The sequence below is a fragment of the Podarcis filfolensis genome, assembly GCF_964270895.1.
Source record: "Podarcis filfolensis genome assembly, chromosome: 6".
In the NCBI taxonomy this organism is placed as follows: domain Eukaryota; kingdom Metazoa; phylum Chordata; class Lepidosauria; order Squamata; family Lacertidae; genus Podarcis; species Podarcis filfolensis.
The window spans coordinates 87023323-87040643 of record NC_139609.1 but is presented as its reverse complement, the minus strand read 5'-3'; the positions used below and the strand labels follow the sequence as shown (position 1 = coordinate 87040643).

At 48.9% G+C, this 17321-nt stretch overlaps 2 protein-coding genes across 3 annotated transcripts in view; both read right to left on the bottom strand.

The window, feature by feature from the left end:
- The window catches only part of CDH26 (cadherin 26), a 60371-nt gene extending 43077 nt beyond the window's left edge, over positions 1-17294 (bottom strand). Inside the window, exon 1 of one of the 2 annotated variants that reach the window (XM_083618484.1) lies at positions 17197-17294. Coding sequence is in view for 1 of the 2 variants with exons in the window: in XM_083618481.1 (XP_083474607.1) it covers positions 16807-16875 (69 nt within the window). In the remaining variant the exon portion in view is untranslated. Of the gene's footprint in view, positions 1-16806; positions 16899-17196 lie in introns of those variants that run through there. The other variant, XM_083618481.1, reaches the window with a different exon arrangement.
- PPP1R3D (protein phosphatase 1 regulatory subunit 3D) lies at positions 12887-14384 on the bottom strand (the record flags this gene model as incomplete). Its single annotated transcript, XM_083619088.1, has 1 exon — positions 12887-14384. One exon carries the CDS (start codon positions 14382-14384, stop codon positions 13404-13406), a length of 981 nt encoding a protein of 326 aa, XP_083475214.1. The 3' UTR covers positions 12887-13403.
- Positions 17295-17321: the final 27 nt, after the last annotated feature.

Genomic DNA, 17321 nt, shown 5'->3' with positions numbered 1-17321 from the left:
ATCCAGCAAAGATTATAAAGTTATTTGAGGGGATTTTTAAGACATATAATCCCACTTATGATGACGTCCAGTACCTCCTGGACTCACTGCTAACTACAGAGGAAACTAGGAGGGTCCATGCGGAGGCGAGGAAACATTTAAGAGCTAATGGGGCAGGGGATGACAACATAGACCAGACATATCCATCCACCACCCCAAATTGGAACTACCAGGAGGTGGGAGGTCAGAATGCCCTGAATACCTATCGTCAACATGTTCTGACTGGGATGAGGAGAGCCTCCCGAAAACCCACCAACTTGATGAAGGTTAGGGAGGTGGTCCAGAAGCCTGAGGAACCTCCTGGGGCATTTTTGGAGCGATTGAAGGAGGCATACAGGCAGTACACTCCCTTAGACCCAGATGATGATGCAAATGCCCCTATCGTAAAAGCAGCCTTTGTGGCTCAGGCGGCGCCTGATATTCGCTGAAAAATCCAGAAAAACGAGGGGTTCATAGGTCACACCCTAGAATGGATGCTGGAAATAGCGCAGACCACTTATAACCAGAGAGAGGAGGAAGCTCAGAAGAAGAAGGAAAAATACCAAGCAAGGAAATTGATGGCGCTCCAGGCAGGAACCCCAACAGGAGGAGGCACCCGAGGAGGAGGGCGAGCCCGACTAGGTCGAAACCAGTGCGCCATTTGCAAGCAGGATGGGCACTGGAAGCGAGAATGCCCCCAGGCAAACTCTAAAGGAAGGGGCCAAGGAAGAGAAAACCCAATGAGCCCCACAGCTGAGTCTTGGGTACCCGGGAAGGGAAGAGGTCGTGGGCAGGGACGTCCTTGGCAGCCACCTACCCCAGGAGGACCTGCAGGAGCCATGAGTCTCCAAGAGAACCAGTATTAGGACAGACCGGGCCCAACTGACTTAGGTTCCCGTGAGCCCACGGTCAAAATGAAAACAGGGAACCAGACTTTTTCTTTCCTGATTGACACGGGAGCTGCCCACTCGGTGTTGCCCACAGCTATATCCAAACCAACCCAACAAGCAATCACCATTGTAGGGGCCACGGGCGAAACACAAAAGGCACCATTCCTGCAACCTGTCATATGCAAACTGGGAGGACACACAGTCCAGCATAAGTTTCTCTACATCCCTGAGTGCCCCATTCCACTGTTGGGTCGGGACATGTTAACCAAACTACAAGCCCAGATTGCCTTTTCCCCCAATGGAAAGGTTGTTATGAACACTGGTCCTGTGGGAGAACTTTCTCTAGAAGTCCCTTTGAGGGAACACTGGAGGTTGATGATGGTAAAAGAAGAGGAGGGCCAGATCCCAGAGATAATTTTGCAGGAAGCAAACCCCCGCGTATGGGCTGAAGACAATCCACCGGGCATGGCTAAAAATATTCCCCCCATTATTGTGAAACCCAAGCCCTTCGCAAACCCTGTGGCAGTAAACCAATACCCCATCCCACGAGCAGCTGCAGAAGGGGTATGGACTCATTTGGACCGGCTACTGCAGTATGGAATTTTAAAACCTTGCCAATCCCAGTGGAACACACCCTTATTACCAGTAAAGAAGGAAGGAGGGGGGTACAGACCAGTTCAGGATTTGAGGCTTGTGAACCAGGCTGTGGAGACCCTCCACCCGAATGTGCCAAACCCATATACTTTGCTCAGCCTTATACCACCCACTGCACAGTATTTTACTGTACTGGACTTGAAGGATGCGTTCTTTTGCTGCCGCCTAGCGGAAGAAAGCCAGCCCATGTTTGCCTTTCAGTGGACTGACCCGGGAACTGGCACCAAAGTACAGTATACTTGGACCAGGCTTCCCCAAGGTTTCAAGAACTCACCCACCCTTTTTGGGGTAGCCTTGGCATCAGACCTAGCAAACTTCCCCACCAACCCCACCAGAGTTTTGTTGCAATACGTAGATGACCTTTTATTGGCATGTTCTGACGAGAACACGTGTCTAAAAGCCACAAAGGAGCTGTTAAATCACTTGGCAGAGGCCGGATACCGTGTCTCAAAGAAAAAGGCTCAAATTTGTCAGCCTACCGTCAAGTATTTGGGGTTCGATATAACCCACCAGCAACGCAAGTTAAGGGATGAAAGGAAGCAAGCTATACTCCAAATACCAGAGCCTAAAACCCGCCGGGAACTTCGCGGATTTTTGGGATCTGCAGGGTTTTGCAGAATATGGATACCAAACTATAGTAGCATTGCTCGGCCCTTGCATGAATCCACAAGAGGAATGGAGAAAGACCCATTTGTTTGGGGACCTGAACAACAGCAGGCCTTCCAGGACCTCAAAGCTGCATTACAACAGGCCCCAGCACTTGGCATCCCCAACCCCGAGAAGCCTTTTACCTTGTATACAGACGAGGATCAGGGGATAGCCAAGGGAGTGTTGTGCCAAAGGCTGGGAAGCTGGCAGCAGCCCGTTGCATATTTATCAGAACGACTGACCCCAACGGAGCAGGGATTGCCCCCTTGCATGAGGGCAGTAGTAGCCGTGGCTACTCTGCTGGAAAAGGCAGACAAGTTTACATTTGGACAAGACACCATTTGTGTGACACCCCATGCAGTCCCAGCTCTGCTTGATATGAAAGGCACTTATTTTCTGTCCCAAGCGAAGATGAGGAAGTGTCAGGTGCTGCTATTGAATCCACGCTTAAAGTTCCAAGTTACTGCAGCTCTTAACCCAGCAACCTTACTACCGGTTGGAGAAGGTGAGGAGCCGACCCACAATTGTGTGGAAGTCATGGATGAAGTGTACTCTAGCAGACCTGATTTGAAGGATAAGGCCAACCCTCACTGGTCCACCTGGTTTGTAGATGGAAGTAGCTTTGTGGAAAATGGCCAGCGAAAAGCAGGATATGCCGTAGTAGCCTTAGAAGACCAGGTTATTGAGGCGAAGCCCCTTCCTCCTGGCACCTCAGCGCAACTTGCAGAAATAATAACACTCACTAGGGCCTTGTGTCTAGCAAAGGGGAAGAAGATCAACATATATACGGACTCCAAATATGCTTTTCTGACTTTGCATGCCCACGGGGCGCTGTGGAAAGAGCGAGGTTTGCTCACCTCTAAGGGAAGTCCGGTAGCACACCCCCAAGAGCTCTTGGACCTTTTGGATGCCGTCTGGGAACCGGAAGCAGTGGCAGTAGTACATTGTTATGGGCATAAGACTGGACCGGGTGAAGAAGCCAGAGGCAACCGGTTGGCAGACAAGGTAGCGAAAGAGGCAGCCCGGGAATCACCTCCAGGACCGTTTATTGGAGCCTTGGTTCCTGAAGCAATTCTGGACACCGCAGTGAAGCCCCGTTATTCCGATGCGGAGGAAGCTTCAGCTAAAGAGGAAGGATTGCAAGCCTCCACAGAAGGCTGGTACCTCACTCCTGATGACCGAATATGGGTACCAACTTCCCTGTCTCGTCAGATCGTCCAGCGATATCATGAGTCCACCCACACAGGGCCGGATGCCACCACTCAACAGTTGGGGAAGTGTTTCTATATATCTAATCTCTATCAATTAGCTGCCCAAGTATCCAGAGGGTGCATTTTGTGCCAGAAGAATAATCCAAGGACAGGACCTTTGGTCCCCCCAGGAACTCAACACACTGGAAGTGCCCCTATGGAAGATCTTGTGGTGGACTTTACAGAACTGCCCCGATGTGGACTTTACCGCTATATGTTAGTGGCAGTGTGCACCTATACTGGATGGGTTGAGGCATGGCCCACCAAATCCGAGCGGTCCAGCGAAGTGACTCGATGCCTCTTGAAAGAAATTATACCCCGTTATGGCCTACCCAGGTCCATTGGATCTGATAATGGACCAGCATTTGTTCACTCAGTGTTGCAGGAACTGGCTAAAGCCCTACAAATCAACTGGAAACTACACACCGCCTATAGGCCTCAGAGTTCTGGGAAAGTAGAAAGAATGAACAGGACATTGAAAAACCAGTTGTCCAAACTCACTCAGGAAACTGGCTCTAATTGGGTGTCCATGTTGCCCCTAGCCTTGTTAAGGGTCAGGAGCCTACCTCAGAAACGCACCCATTTGTCACCTTTTGAGGTAATGTTTGGAAGGCCAGTTCCTTACGTTAGGATGATATCGCCAAGCGCGAGCAGAGATGTCCAGTTAGAAAACTATGTGCAATCACTCTCCCGAGTTTTCTCTTCTCTTAATAGGTGGACCCAGGCTCGCACACCATGCGTTTTAACCGAGCCCCTGCATCAGTTTGAGCCAGGCGACGAGGTGTGGATCAAGGACTGGGCCCAGGCACCCCTGCAACCGTGCTGGAAAGGCCCGCATACCGTACTGATATCCACCCCCACCGCTGTTAAAGTCGCCGGCATCACCCCGTGGGTCCACCACACCCGTGTTAAGAAGGTTCTGCCTAACTGGACAGCTACATCGAATCCTGACGATCCTCTGAAGCTGACCATCTCCAGGAAGGCACCGGACGACCGCCCTGCTGATACCACTCCGGACGCTGGTATCTCCACGCACGGCTGAAGAAGTGGATGGGAGGGGCGCCCGCGGGCAGAGTCCCCAACGCACCTGTGTTGGACACAAAACCCCCAGAGAACATCCTGCCCCATGCAAGAGCAAGGTGCTGTATAGCTGTAGTTTGGAGCAGAGATTCCCCTGTGGAGATTTTGTCTCCCTTTTCAAGTAAGATACGGGTGGCAGTCTTTTCTTGTGGGTGTGCAGCTTGCTATTTTCTCTCCCCACTCCTCCAACCTAGAGAATCTCTCCCGCCAGGTCATTTGAGCCACGTACTCCCTCCTGGAGTTTCTGGTCAATACTGTTACAGTTTGGGGCCCAATTCTTAGAATATTTTCCACAATGTTTGACTTGTGGAGGCAATGGGAATGGTGGATAGGAGGGCTTCTTCTTGCCCTGGTTATTTGGATGTTTGTTTATTTCTGCTGGCATGAGCGTCACCGGTTTTGTGGGAGGAAAAGGTCAGCCCCCATTCCCTTGACCCTCCTGTTACTGGCCCTACTTGGGTTGGGTCTGGGAGATGATACACCTATACGGAAGACCGGACGGTCAGAGCCCTACCATCAAATTTGGAAAAACAATACATACATTGGGGATATAAACCGTTTTGCATCTGCCCTCAATCTCTCTGAGTGCTGGGTATGTATGCACATTCCCCCACAGTCCAAAAGGCCTGGCTTGCTACTACATGGGCTCCCGATAAACGCCTCCTATTATGTTAATAATACTTTACAAAACAGACGAACAAGTTCGCCCCCTGTATTTCTCTCTTTGGCAGAGCAAGCATCACATTGCTTTGTGTTTAATTCTAAATCTGGCCCCTTTTTGGGAAAATACCCATTTTGCAACCGCACCTACAGCTATGTTAATACCACAGCAGCCTGGAACCATTCTGCCCCTTGCACCAAAGCACCTCAAGAGGTGCAGGCCCTATGTAATGATTCTGTGGCCGCCAGAAGAGGGGAGAATTTTAGCGGATGGTTCACTTGGATGAAAAGGCGCAGGAGATCCACATCCCTGCTCCAACCTGATTTGTGGTTATTTTGTGGCACAAGGGCCTACAAAGAAATCCCTGTTGCCTTCTCTGGGACCTGCACTTTGGGGGTAGTCATACCCCTGGTGTATAAAATGAGCAAGCTCCCAGCGGTCCGTTTACGCAACAAAAGGGAAGTAAAATCACCTATTACTCGCTATACCAACACTGCCATCTCTAGAGGCATTTTACCCTCTTTTGGTTCTGCCATGAACTACCGTGATTTGCACAGGCTTGCAAATTGGACTGAAGCCCTGTTCAATTCCACTATTAAATCCTTGAGACTTATCAATGAGGAACTATCTAATCTGAGAGAAGTATCTCTCCAGAACCGATATGCTTTGGATATTATTCTTGCGTCTAAAGGAGGGGTTTGTGCACTAATTCATTCGCATTGCTGTATGTACATTTCTGACCAATCAGTAAACATTTCTGCAACCATAGACCAGATGGAACAAATGGTGGCTCAAAATCCCTTGAAGCCCTCTGATACTGGGGATCCCTGGGGATGGTTGTACTCCTGGCTGCCTGATGGCAGCTGGCTTCGTCATGTTATGGTTTTAATTGCTGGACCTGTTTTAATCTTATTGCTTTTCTGCTTCTGTACCCCCTGCTTGCTACAGTGTTTGCAACAAATGGTACACCGTGTTACATCTCAGCTCCTAGGTCCAAAGGTGATTGCTTTCATGCGAGGGTATCACAGTGTGCCTATGGATGCGCCAAATGGCGATCCAGAAGAAGAGGAGGGATTGTAGGGAGCTGATTGCTTATAGAGCCTTTACTTATAGTGTCCACTTATATTACTTATAGAATGTTTGCTTATATTGCTTTGGCAGTGCTAAGTGAGTTGCAACATTTTGGAGGGAAAAGTTATTGCTCTCCCTAACGCTTCTCTTGCCCTAATAAGGAAATGAGGCCATGGCCTAACTGTCACCCCACATCACACCACCTCACCCCACATCACACCACCTCTGAACACCCATGCCCCCTTAAACCAATCAGGAACAGGCACACGAGCTGATCACGAGCCATACACGAGCCATATGCAACAATGTATGGGGAACCAGGGTGGGGGGAGAAAGTATAAATGTTGTTGCCTGAAGTTATGTGACGCAGCCAGTTTTCAGAAGTTATTCTGCTGGTTGCCTGTGTGCAGCAAATAAACCTCTTTTCTTCGAACTTACGTTTCCTTGGAACCTTTGTTACTCTCCGCGACCCAGGGTTGGCGGGCCCTTGGATCCCAAGGTAGCAAGGCAAAGGCTACAGTTTGGTTGGCCCTCACAGCCCTTCACTTCATCTAATCTGGCCCTCTTTGAAAAAAGTTTGGACACCACTGCTGTAAGGTGGCAACAAAACAGCGGGTGGGTAGCCCAGGCAGATGAGCAGCCCAGGTGAGGCACAGAGGAACAGGCAGCTCCTCAGGTACCCTCAGGTACCTCAGGTGTCTGCTGGTGAGCTGCCTGTTCCTCCGTGGCTCACCTGGGCAATGACTGAATGAGCTTTAAGGTGGGGCCGGGGTTGCAGTTAGTTGACCTGAAAGGCAAGGGGACAAGGGGAAAGGTGAAGCAAAGGGGTTGGTGAGGGGTCAAGGGAGGGGGGCAGGGTTTGGCAGGGCTGGCGCGCAAAGCCAGCAGCAGCAACGGCCCCTAGTTGTAGATTTTCAAATTTTATACCTCAAAATTCACCCCCGACTGTCCTGCGTTAAGGCATTCTGCATTTCCGCTCTATGAAAGCAATAATGAGCATGTATGCTAAGTGAAAGCAACACAAAGAATTACACGCCACTCTGAAAAATGTATTTAATTGAATATAAGCATGTTTTGCAAAAGTGGTCAAACGTAACACATGATATGTAATAGCCATGAAAGAATACTACAAGATTTTCTTTAAAAAAGATAGTTGACTTAGTGCATTTAAGTTTAAACCTGCAATTAAGTTTATTCTTGTACAGTATTATAGGTATTAACAATTCTTTCTTCTCAAGTTACTTGGATCCAGATTTAGTCATCGTTAGAGTAGATCCACTGAAAGGGTCTATTTTAAGTGTGATCTAGTCTGGATCCGATCCAACAATAATTTCTGTATATATCATTCCCAAAACCGAATCTCAACCATATTGTGTGCTAAAAGACATTCAGTTGCTGAACAGATATTGTAAATAGAGCATCTTTTTTAAAAGTGCTTTTAAACATGACAAATCATTAATGAAACACGAATCTTAACATGGGTAGAGAAGACAATGCGAGTCCAATATATTGACTGCCCTGAGAACTGTATGCAAAAGATGACAAAACTGCCTTTGAACAATGGAAGTAAAAGCTGCAAGGCCAATTCATGCAGAATTCAGATTTGATGTCTCAACTTTTCAGATGGGGCGAATGCAGCTGATTTGGAAATTGGGGAGGAGAAGCATTTTAGCAGAAGGGAAAGGGGGGAGTGTGATGCTCTGGCACCCACAAAAGATGGAAACGGTGACTAATGTTTGGATATCACAGTAACACTTCAACAAAAGGTATTATGTGCATCTAATGAAAATGATCGCTCGCCATCCTTATCCACATGGTCTGTAATGTTACACTGAAGGCTTAATGAGAATGATTTACTGATTTGTACTTCTCCAGAGGCACTGGCAGTATAGGAATTGATAGTATGACTTGCATATTAGAGGCCTTAATTGTGGGACTTTGCATGAGCAAATTCTTTTCCCTGCAGACTTAAGCCAGATTTCTCATGTCACTCTCCCCTTAGCCAGTGCAAAATACTTGACCTAACCTTTAAACAGAATCTTGGCTTAGCATATTCTGGCAGTGTTAATGCAGTCCGAAGCCTCCACTAACACTAGGGTGACATATGCCACCATTTGGCAGAGGTTCAGACCCTAACAGAGGCAGTTAGCAGCGCGTACACTGCAATGGGTTTTTAGCACTGCTTTAGATGCCTGTTTTTCAGAGAATATTTGTCTTCCGTGCTTTTCCTTGATGCACCTTGGCTGCCCTATATAAAATAAAATACATCTCAGCATGTATCAAGAAAATTAATTTGTGAAAATGGCAGTGGCCACCCAAACAGAAGACATTTGCACAAATCGCCTTGTTCTTTTTCTTTCCAGGCTGTTGGTGCAATTCAGTGGTATACTAGCAAATTCAGGTGGCACAATAAGAAGTGATCTGGCACTTTTGCACAACAAACCCAATCCCCTCCCCAAATCAGATCTTTTGCAGTAAGGAAAGCGATGCCCTGAGAAGTATGGGATAACAATTGCTTGTCACAATGTCATATAAACAACCCCCCCCCCAAAAAAACCCAAAACAGAATGCTCTGGAAACAGCCAATGTTATACAACCTCCCGATTAAATTTGTGTAAATAAATCGTGATGAATGTTCAATAGATGCTGGGTTGCAACTGATGTAACATATGCAAGTACATTTCTGAGCCGTTTACAGCACGATCCTATACATGTCAACTCAGAAGCATGTCCCGTCCCGTTGAATAATGGGACTTACTATCGGGTAAGTGTGCCTAGGATTGCAACTTTATAATCAAGTTGTTCAGTAAAGTTTTTGCTCTTGCTTTCCCCATTTACACATCAGTGGGGAGAAAAATGCAATGCCTTCCCCTGTATTCTGCAAGCCCTAGAAGTTGTGCTACTCAGTTAACTCTTTCCTCCTAACCAGTTAGAAATTATTCCCTAAGAAAGAAAACTCACAGAAATCATACACAAACTTTTAGAGACTCCTAATTAAGAAATGCAAATTTTACTATGCAAAATTTATATTTTGCATAGTAAAAACCACCCTGAGGTGACTTTTCCTCCCTTTTGCATGGCATGCAAACACACCATTTCACGGTGAACCCTGGCATTTAGGAGTTTCCAAAGACATCTTTGTAAAGGTCTGCAAGACCATGTGAGCTTCATTGGCATAGGGAAACCAAACTGTGGTCCCCCGGCTTCTTAATTTTCCCCAGGGTCTCGGTCATGGCACCAATCTTTATTTTTAAAGTACAGAAATGCAATTTTGTTGAGAGCTGTTAACTGAAAGGACTGCACCCAGAAGCAATATACTCCTTTTTGAGTACCAAGTGCTGGAGACAACAACAGGGGATGATAACTATGACCTTCATGTCATGCTTATGAGTTTCAGCTCCCAGAGGCATAAGGCTGAAGGGAACAAAACTCTGGACTACATGATAGAGGAATGTAACCCGCATGTTCTTATTTACCAGCCCTGCTTTACTCCTTCGGTCCTGGGCAGCCCTTCTATGTTCTGATGCTCTGATAACAAGGGGAGTAAAACAAAACAGGCTGCAAGGACACCAAACTTCCCCAAACACAGCATAGCGTTGCACGGAATGGCACAAGGATTGGTGTTGTGGTTATGCAGACCCACAGTAAGCAATCATCCAGCCAACAGTCACAGCACAGTGTGCAGGTGTGTTTGGATCTTACAACAGTACAACTTCCCTGTTATCGTGACAACCCTCTTTCAAGAGTTTGGATAGGCAAGCGTGCTTTTAAAAATACCCAACAGCCAACACTTAAAGCAGAAAACCTTTTGCAATCACAATACCAAATGGACATCTTAATTATTATATTTTTTGCATACTTGGGGTGTACTGGTGAAACCTGCAACAAAATATGTTCCACTGTGGATTGCTCCAGGTCAGGACACCAGCCGGCCAGGTCCTCTTCTATGATATGATCTATTCCATTCCGTTCTGCTTCACCCCACACTTTGATTTGTTTTTGTTTTAAAAACCAACTATTGGTCAGCATTTTATGCTCACAGAGGATGCTCAGTTGTCAGTGGTCTGTGTTTGCTGAACTTCTACTGAACTCAACAAGGAAACTCCATTAGATTTGGTTAAAATCTCCACAACCTGCTTAAGGTAAAGGGGTAAAGGGACCCCTGACCATTAGGTCCAGTTGTGACCGACTCTGGGGTTGTGGCGCTCATCTCGCTTTATTGGCTGAGGGAGCCGGCGTACAGCTTCCGGGTCATGTGGCTAGCATGACTAAGCCGCTTCTGGCGAACCAGAGCAGTGCACGGAAACGCCATTTACGTTCCCACCCGAGTGGTACCTATTTATCTACTTGCACTTTGACGTGCTTTCGAACTCAACAAGGAAACTCCATTAGATTTGTTTAAAATCTCCACAACCTGCTTACTGCTTACTTAATAAACAAGACAAACGAACGTGCTTGTTGGCTTAGTCACCAATAAGGAATAGATTTTCCACTACTCCACGCTCCTTTAATGCCAGCCAGACCCTTCAAAGGAGCTCCGATATCTGAAAGATGGCCCCTTGAGAAAACCTCCCGCACGGAAGCAAATGTACAGCTGAGACGAGTTTCTACTCTGGGTCTCTGGGATCTCTTCCAGCCTCCATGAGGCACAGGTTATGCATGCCTGGAATGCACTGCCATATAGCTGCCCTCAGGTTTCCCAAGGCCCAGGCCCATTCCAAAATACAGGAAACTTGAAACCAAGGACCTTCATCATGTAGGAACAAAGTGAACATGCTCCAAAACTCAGTGCAGAGCCCATCTTTTTCATGCAGAAGGTCCCAGCTAGGACAATGCCTGCCCCAAACCCTGGAGAGCCCGAGCCAGTCGGTGTAAACACTGCTAAATGAATGACCAAGTGGCCAATTCAGAATCAAGAGAGTTGGAAGGGACCATAATGATCATCGAGTCCAACCCAAACCTGGGTCTCCAGCTGTTTTCGGACTACACTTCCCATCATCCCTGACCACTGGTCCCGCTAGCTAGGGATGATGGGAGTTGTAGTCCAAAAGCAGCCAAAGACCCAAGTTTGGGAAACCCCTGATCTAGTCCAACCCCCTGCAATGTAGGAATATACAGCTGCCCCTTACGGGGGATCAAACCCTGGCATTATCAGCGCCGTGATCTAACCGACTGAGCTATCCATGTTGCTATAATGCTGCTTCGCATACGGCTACAACAATACAAGGCAAAATAGGGGAGTGAGGTTTTGGTTTCCCCAGATATCATTTGCACTGATACTCAGTGCTCAGGTGTGGCCTAGTTAATATTAGATATTTGATTTATGACATGTTCCAATGTTGGGGCTCATATGTTCATGCCACACCTCCAGCTGAGGGCTACACTTAGTTCTACCATGCACAGAGGATCTATCTATCTTCATCAGATCTTCATCAGATCAGATATATTCAGATCTATCTGAATCATCATCATCGCATTGTAATGGCGAGCTTCTCAAAGTTGCTCGCTATTAACAGCACATATAGGTGCCTAAACCTATGGCAGGGCCAGTAATCGCCCTAACACACACGTATATAAACTGCAGCAGAAACATGGCACATCAACATGTGATTCCATCCTCAATCACAGCTTTTAACTTTACACATTCACACTAGAAATGCATACAGAAGTTCACTCTCAGCACCTTTCCAAAGGAACACATGGGACTGAACACCATACACACAGCTTTCCCTCAAAGAAGCCTAGTATTTGTAGTTTCTCCTTCACAGAACTACAATTCCCTGCGCCCTTAACGAGCTACGGTTCCCAGGGTTCTTTGGAGGAAGACACATGCTTTATATGTATGTACAGCCCAACAGAGTTCTGCCCCCAAATGTAAGGTTTCCCACTACCACAAATGGGCAGCATTTGAGGCACTGGGATGGACTGAGACCTTAGCATGGCGGCAGACAGACTGCAGAATCTTCCTGTGCCCCCCATGCTTATTGATCCAGATCAACCACCCCTCTGACAATTTTTCTTGGGGGGAGGGTGGGGGAATAATCCTGCATTCAAGGGCGAAACACCATGGCTTGTTTGGAATTTGAACCAAAGGCCTCTTGCAGCCTAAGCGCATACATGTATCTTGAATCGAAACATTCCTAATATTCAATTGCGGTTTATCAGCAACTGCGATGTCATTATCCACGTTTTATCTAAGCATTTCAGAGAATGTTTTACTTTTGTAAAGTTCAGCATTATTTCTCTTTTACAAATATTGGCTGTCTTAGCTGTATAGATGAACCGCATTTCTATATCTTATATTCCAGCAATGCTGCATGATAATGATATGATCAGCATTCCATTATCCTCAGATGGCATATATTACAAAAGTGCAAAACTGTTCTGCGAAATAAAGCAAGCAAGGAAAGAAGCAGCTCTGCATAGGCTGCTGTTCCTTCCTACAAATATGTTCCGACTTTAAAATAGAGGAATTTTCCAGCAAAACCAAAACCGCAGTTTGTCTTTCTTTCGCAACAAGCGATCCTCTTCCAAATAAACCTTTTTAGGAACTAAAAATGCCTAACACAGGGACACTGTCAGGTGTGTGTTATAAAATACAATGTAAAAATATATTTCTATTTAAACATCAGTTGTATTTATTAACATCCCTTTTGCAGCCAAGACCCTGCAGCGTCTTGGACCAGTGAAGACATTTTTCTGCTGTAAAGCATCAAGAGCATTACTTACAAAACAAAAAAGTGCAAAAGTGCATTGACTGAAGTGCAATATGATAGCCAGTGTCAAAAAGTGAAAAAAAATAATTTGTATGATTGAAAATACCCTAATATATATTTCATAGTCTGCTGCAAGAGTTGATTCAAAGCAATAAAAGAAATTGGCTTGGCTCTCCTGACAGCATCTTCTCCGCAGTGATTTAAGCATTTGGTTACAACTCAGTGTAGGCTATAGCCCTTTATCCTTTTAACTCTCTTCTATAAATAGCTTTTGTGCCGATCACTTGTTACTCTTTTATTTCAAAGGATCTGTGCCGTTCCGAAGGGTTTCTTTGGTGCCTCTGGAAGGAGAGAAATGCCAGAGGAGGACAGGGCCGGAGAACTGCAAATAGCTCTTTCCATCTCCTCGCTTTGCTTAGATGAAGTGAATCCAGCTCTCTTCGCATTCCCTGGGCATCTTGAGTTCGTGACTCCGACAGGTGAGGGCGAAGTTCTTCCCTCGGTTGTTATCCCAGTACTCCTGCCCGTTGACTCGGTACAGCACTGCAAACTCAACCACTGAGCTCAGCTGGAGGAGGAACGGCGCCACGGGGAGGAAGAAAGTGAAGACATCCGCCTGGGCCTGCCCCTCCTTCCCAGGAACACTGCTGTGCCACTGGGCAATGACTTCGTGCTGACCCCTCCAACGGTTGAAGGTGTATCTCACAGCCACCTGCTTCTCAAAGGCCAGGTTGACCACTTGGACGGTGCCGTTCAGACCCAGATCTGAGCTGGTCACTCGCTCGAGGCACACCAGCTGCCGCTGCAGGCGGCTGTGGAAGTCCTCGCAGTCCGCAGGCTGCTGGAAGTCAGGCACCAGGCACTGCATGGTGAACTCCAGGTCCAGCCTGCTGCAGCAAAGGTCGGAATTGATGGACAGCCTGGAGAGAACGTGCAGAGGGATGGAGGGATCTTCCCCCACCTGGAACACTTTCACCTCGGCCAGATCCAGGCCCAGAGCGTCAGCAAAGCGGACTTTGTTCCGGCGGGTGCTGCACCCCGGGACGCGGCACGGAGCCATCATACTCCTCCTCCTCTCTGGAGAGCTGGGCAAGGACCTGGCCCGACGACGCATGATGGGCCTAAGGTGTGGGTCGCAGCTTGCCACCGTGACACTCTGAGGATGCTTCTGCTGCGTCTCCTCGGAGCTGGAGACACTCGGGAGACTGGTGGTGCTGCCGCCATGCTGGTACCGCCTTCTCTCCGTGTTCCGGGCCTCTTCTTCCCGCAGCATGTTCTGGTACAGGTCAGAGAGGTAGCTAGGAGTCCTCCGAGGAGCCCTCGATGCCATGTGCTCGGGCGGCCGGGCAGCTTGAGCAGGCAGTGACCCTCCTGCCGACAGCTTCTGCCGAGACATGGAGAAGGCTCCAGGCAGAGAGACACACTGATCGGCAAGGCCCAGTGGTTGCTTTTTAAGGAGCAATTAGCGGCTTCTGGGGAGGTGGCACTTAGTGGCCCAGCCTTTTAGCCTTCAGACGCTGAAGGACCCTGGACAATGATGCTGAGTGACAGGCGTCTCAAGGCTATCGCACAGGCTGCAGGGCGAGTCGAGGCTGTCGCACTGGATGCTGGAGGCCTGGGTGCTGTCGCAAACGCTGGTCACCGACTGGAGGCTGTCTCGCTGGATGCTGGACGTGTTGAGGCTGTCACAGAGGCTGAAGACAGGCCGGAGGCTGCTGCGGTAGAGGTTGAGAGAGTCGAGGCTGTCACCCTGGTTGAGGCTGTCTTGCAGGAAGCTGAAAGATGCCAAACTGTCTGGGTAGCCGGAGAGGGAATCGAGGCTGTCGCTCTGGATACTGGAGGAACCCAGAGCGCTCCCTGGGCTGGAAGGGGTTTGGAGGCTGTTGGGCTTCGGGGAGAGGGAGTCGAGGCTGTCTGACAAGCTGGAGGGAGTCTGCAGGCCGCCTCCTCCAGCGATGGGAGCCTGGAGGCTGTCGGCTGGGATGGCGTTGCTGCTGGAAGATGGATGGGGGCTCCGGCTGGAGGCGGAGTCCGCGTTTGGCGACTCTGGACCCCACATCCAACTGCGCGCTGGCTGTCCCCGGCCCCGCGCGCCCCTGGCGCGAATTGCACGGGGGTCGGCAGGTTTTCGCTCCGCACCAGGCAAGCGCGCACAGCCAGCGAGCTGCTCTCCAAGCGACGCAGGCAGGCAGGCGGTTGCTAGCGGATCTTGTCGCTCTCTGCGGCCGCCCAGCTGATTCCGGCGTAAAAAGGGGAGAAAGAGAGAGATGTGGACGCTTTGCAACCGGAGGGAAGCGGGAGCACGCCCTCTGTGACGCCAGGGCCCGCCCGGACATTGCAATTGGCAGCTGCCGCGGCCACGCCGCTTGTCCGGGTGCCCGCCCCGCGGCTCCGCGTGCGCGCTGGGAATAGGCCCGCGGCTGCGCGCGAGCAGCGAGGGAAGCCGGCGGTGCCCTTCCTCCTGCCCTTACTCCCTGGGAGGCGGGGAGGGAATGGGAGTCAAAAATGCAAGAAAGCAAAAGCAGCCCGGGGAATAGTGGGGTGAAGCATGCACCGCACAGAGAGGAAGCGTAAAAGGAAAAAACAAGGTGGAGCAAAGGAGGAGAAATAGCTGGAGAGGTACATTTTGCAAAACAAAAATTGCATTGGCTGGCAAACAGAACACGAGCCTGGGGTCGTGAGATCAGGATGCACGACAGTAAGGCGTTTTGGACTACCACTCCCATCAAGCCCCAGCAAGCACGCCCGAGAGTAATCCCTCCTTTCTCACGCATGAGAACGTGGAGGTCTTGGGTGAAGCCAGTGGCAACGAAATGCGGAGACCAGGGTCCTATGGAGGTGGTCGTGCATGTCTCTCTGCTGGGGCGCGAATGCCCAGAAAACTGAAAGGGAAACTCCATCGCCGCCACCTCCGCCTTGTGCTTTGAGTAGGTGCGGATGGGAGCTTCTCGGCATTTGCTTGCACTACAACCCCCATCATCCCTGGCCGTTTGCCGTGGCTGATGGGAATTGGAGTCGAAGGGCAACCACAGGGCTGCACGTGCCCCATCCTCGGAATCCCTTGCCTGGGATTGTGCCCTATTTAGCTCAACGGACTTATTTACCAGGAAACATCCTTCGGAATGCACCGTCGGTCAGCTAACCTCCTACTTGTGTTGCCTATTCTCCCTGGTTTACCTTTGACATTGTAGCATCAGTGGCTATTATTATTATTATTATTATTATTATTTCGTTTCTTAAAAGCAATCGCTCGGTTCCTAACAAGAAAACCAACCCGCCCCTTCTTGTTTAGGTTCGCTGCTGCCACCAAGTGGATATCTTAATTTTCCCCTCTGCTAAAAAGCCTTTTAACCACCTTGGTTTTATTTGGCCTAACATACCCCAAATAATGGTTAAGAGTCGCCTGGCACTTTGGCATGGGGCAAGTTTTCCCAAAACAAAATATGTTCTTTCTTAATCTTTCAGTAAGGTAGCGAGTGGAATAGTTGTGTTTCCCCCACGAGAAAATGACTGAGGAGGGTGGAACTAACATTACAGTCAGCCGACCAGATGCTAAGTGTGAGTGGGTATATTCTAGGCCGCTCCTGCCCATCGCTAAAAGGCCCATCTTTAAACCAGACTTGGGAGTTGGAGAGGACCCCAAGGGTCAAATCCAGTCCAACCCCCCTGCAATGCAGGAATCTCAGATAATGCATCCATGACAGATGGCCACCCAACCTCTGCTTAGAAACCTCTGAGGAAGCTTACCCTTCACTCAGAGGAATGGACACCCTGCCCATGGAGGAGAAAGGAAGCATAAAAATGAAATGAACAATTACAGAATTTGGACTGGAGCAATGCATCAGCAGGTCGGTGGTTCGAATCCCAGCGACGGGGTGAGCTCCCATTGCTCGGTCCCTGCTCCTGCCAACCTAGCAGTTTGAAAGCACATCAAAGTGCAAGTAGATAAATAGGTACCTCTCTGGCGGGAAGGTAAACGGCATTTCCGTGCGCTGCTCTGGTTCGCCAGAAGCGGCTTAGTCATGCTGGCCACATGAGCTGTACACCGGCTCCCTCGGCCAGTAAAGCGAGATGAGCGCCGCAACCCCAGAGTCGGCCATGACTGGAGCTAATGGTCAGGGGTCCCTTTACCTTTACCTAAAAGGTCTCAAAAGAGCCTGAAAGGTTTTGAGCTCTCCATAACTCTTAGGGTATGTTCACATTAGCACCTTAAAATGCAGTGGTGCTGTTTCTCTGTTGGCACACTGCTGTTCACATGGGGGCGGGTGTATCTTCACCCCTTTGGGGGGGGCCTTCCTGTTCCTGCAACACCGACACACCCACCCAACTCCTA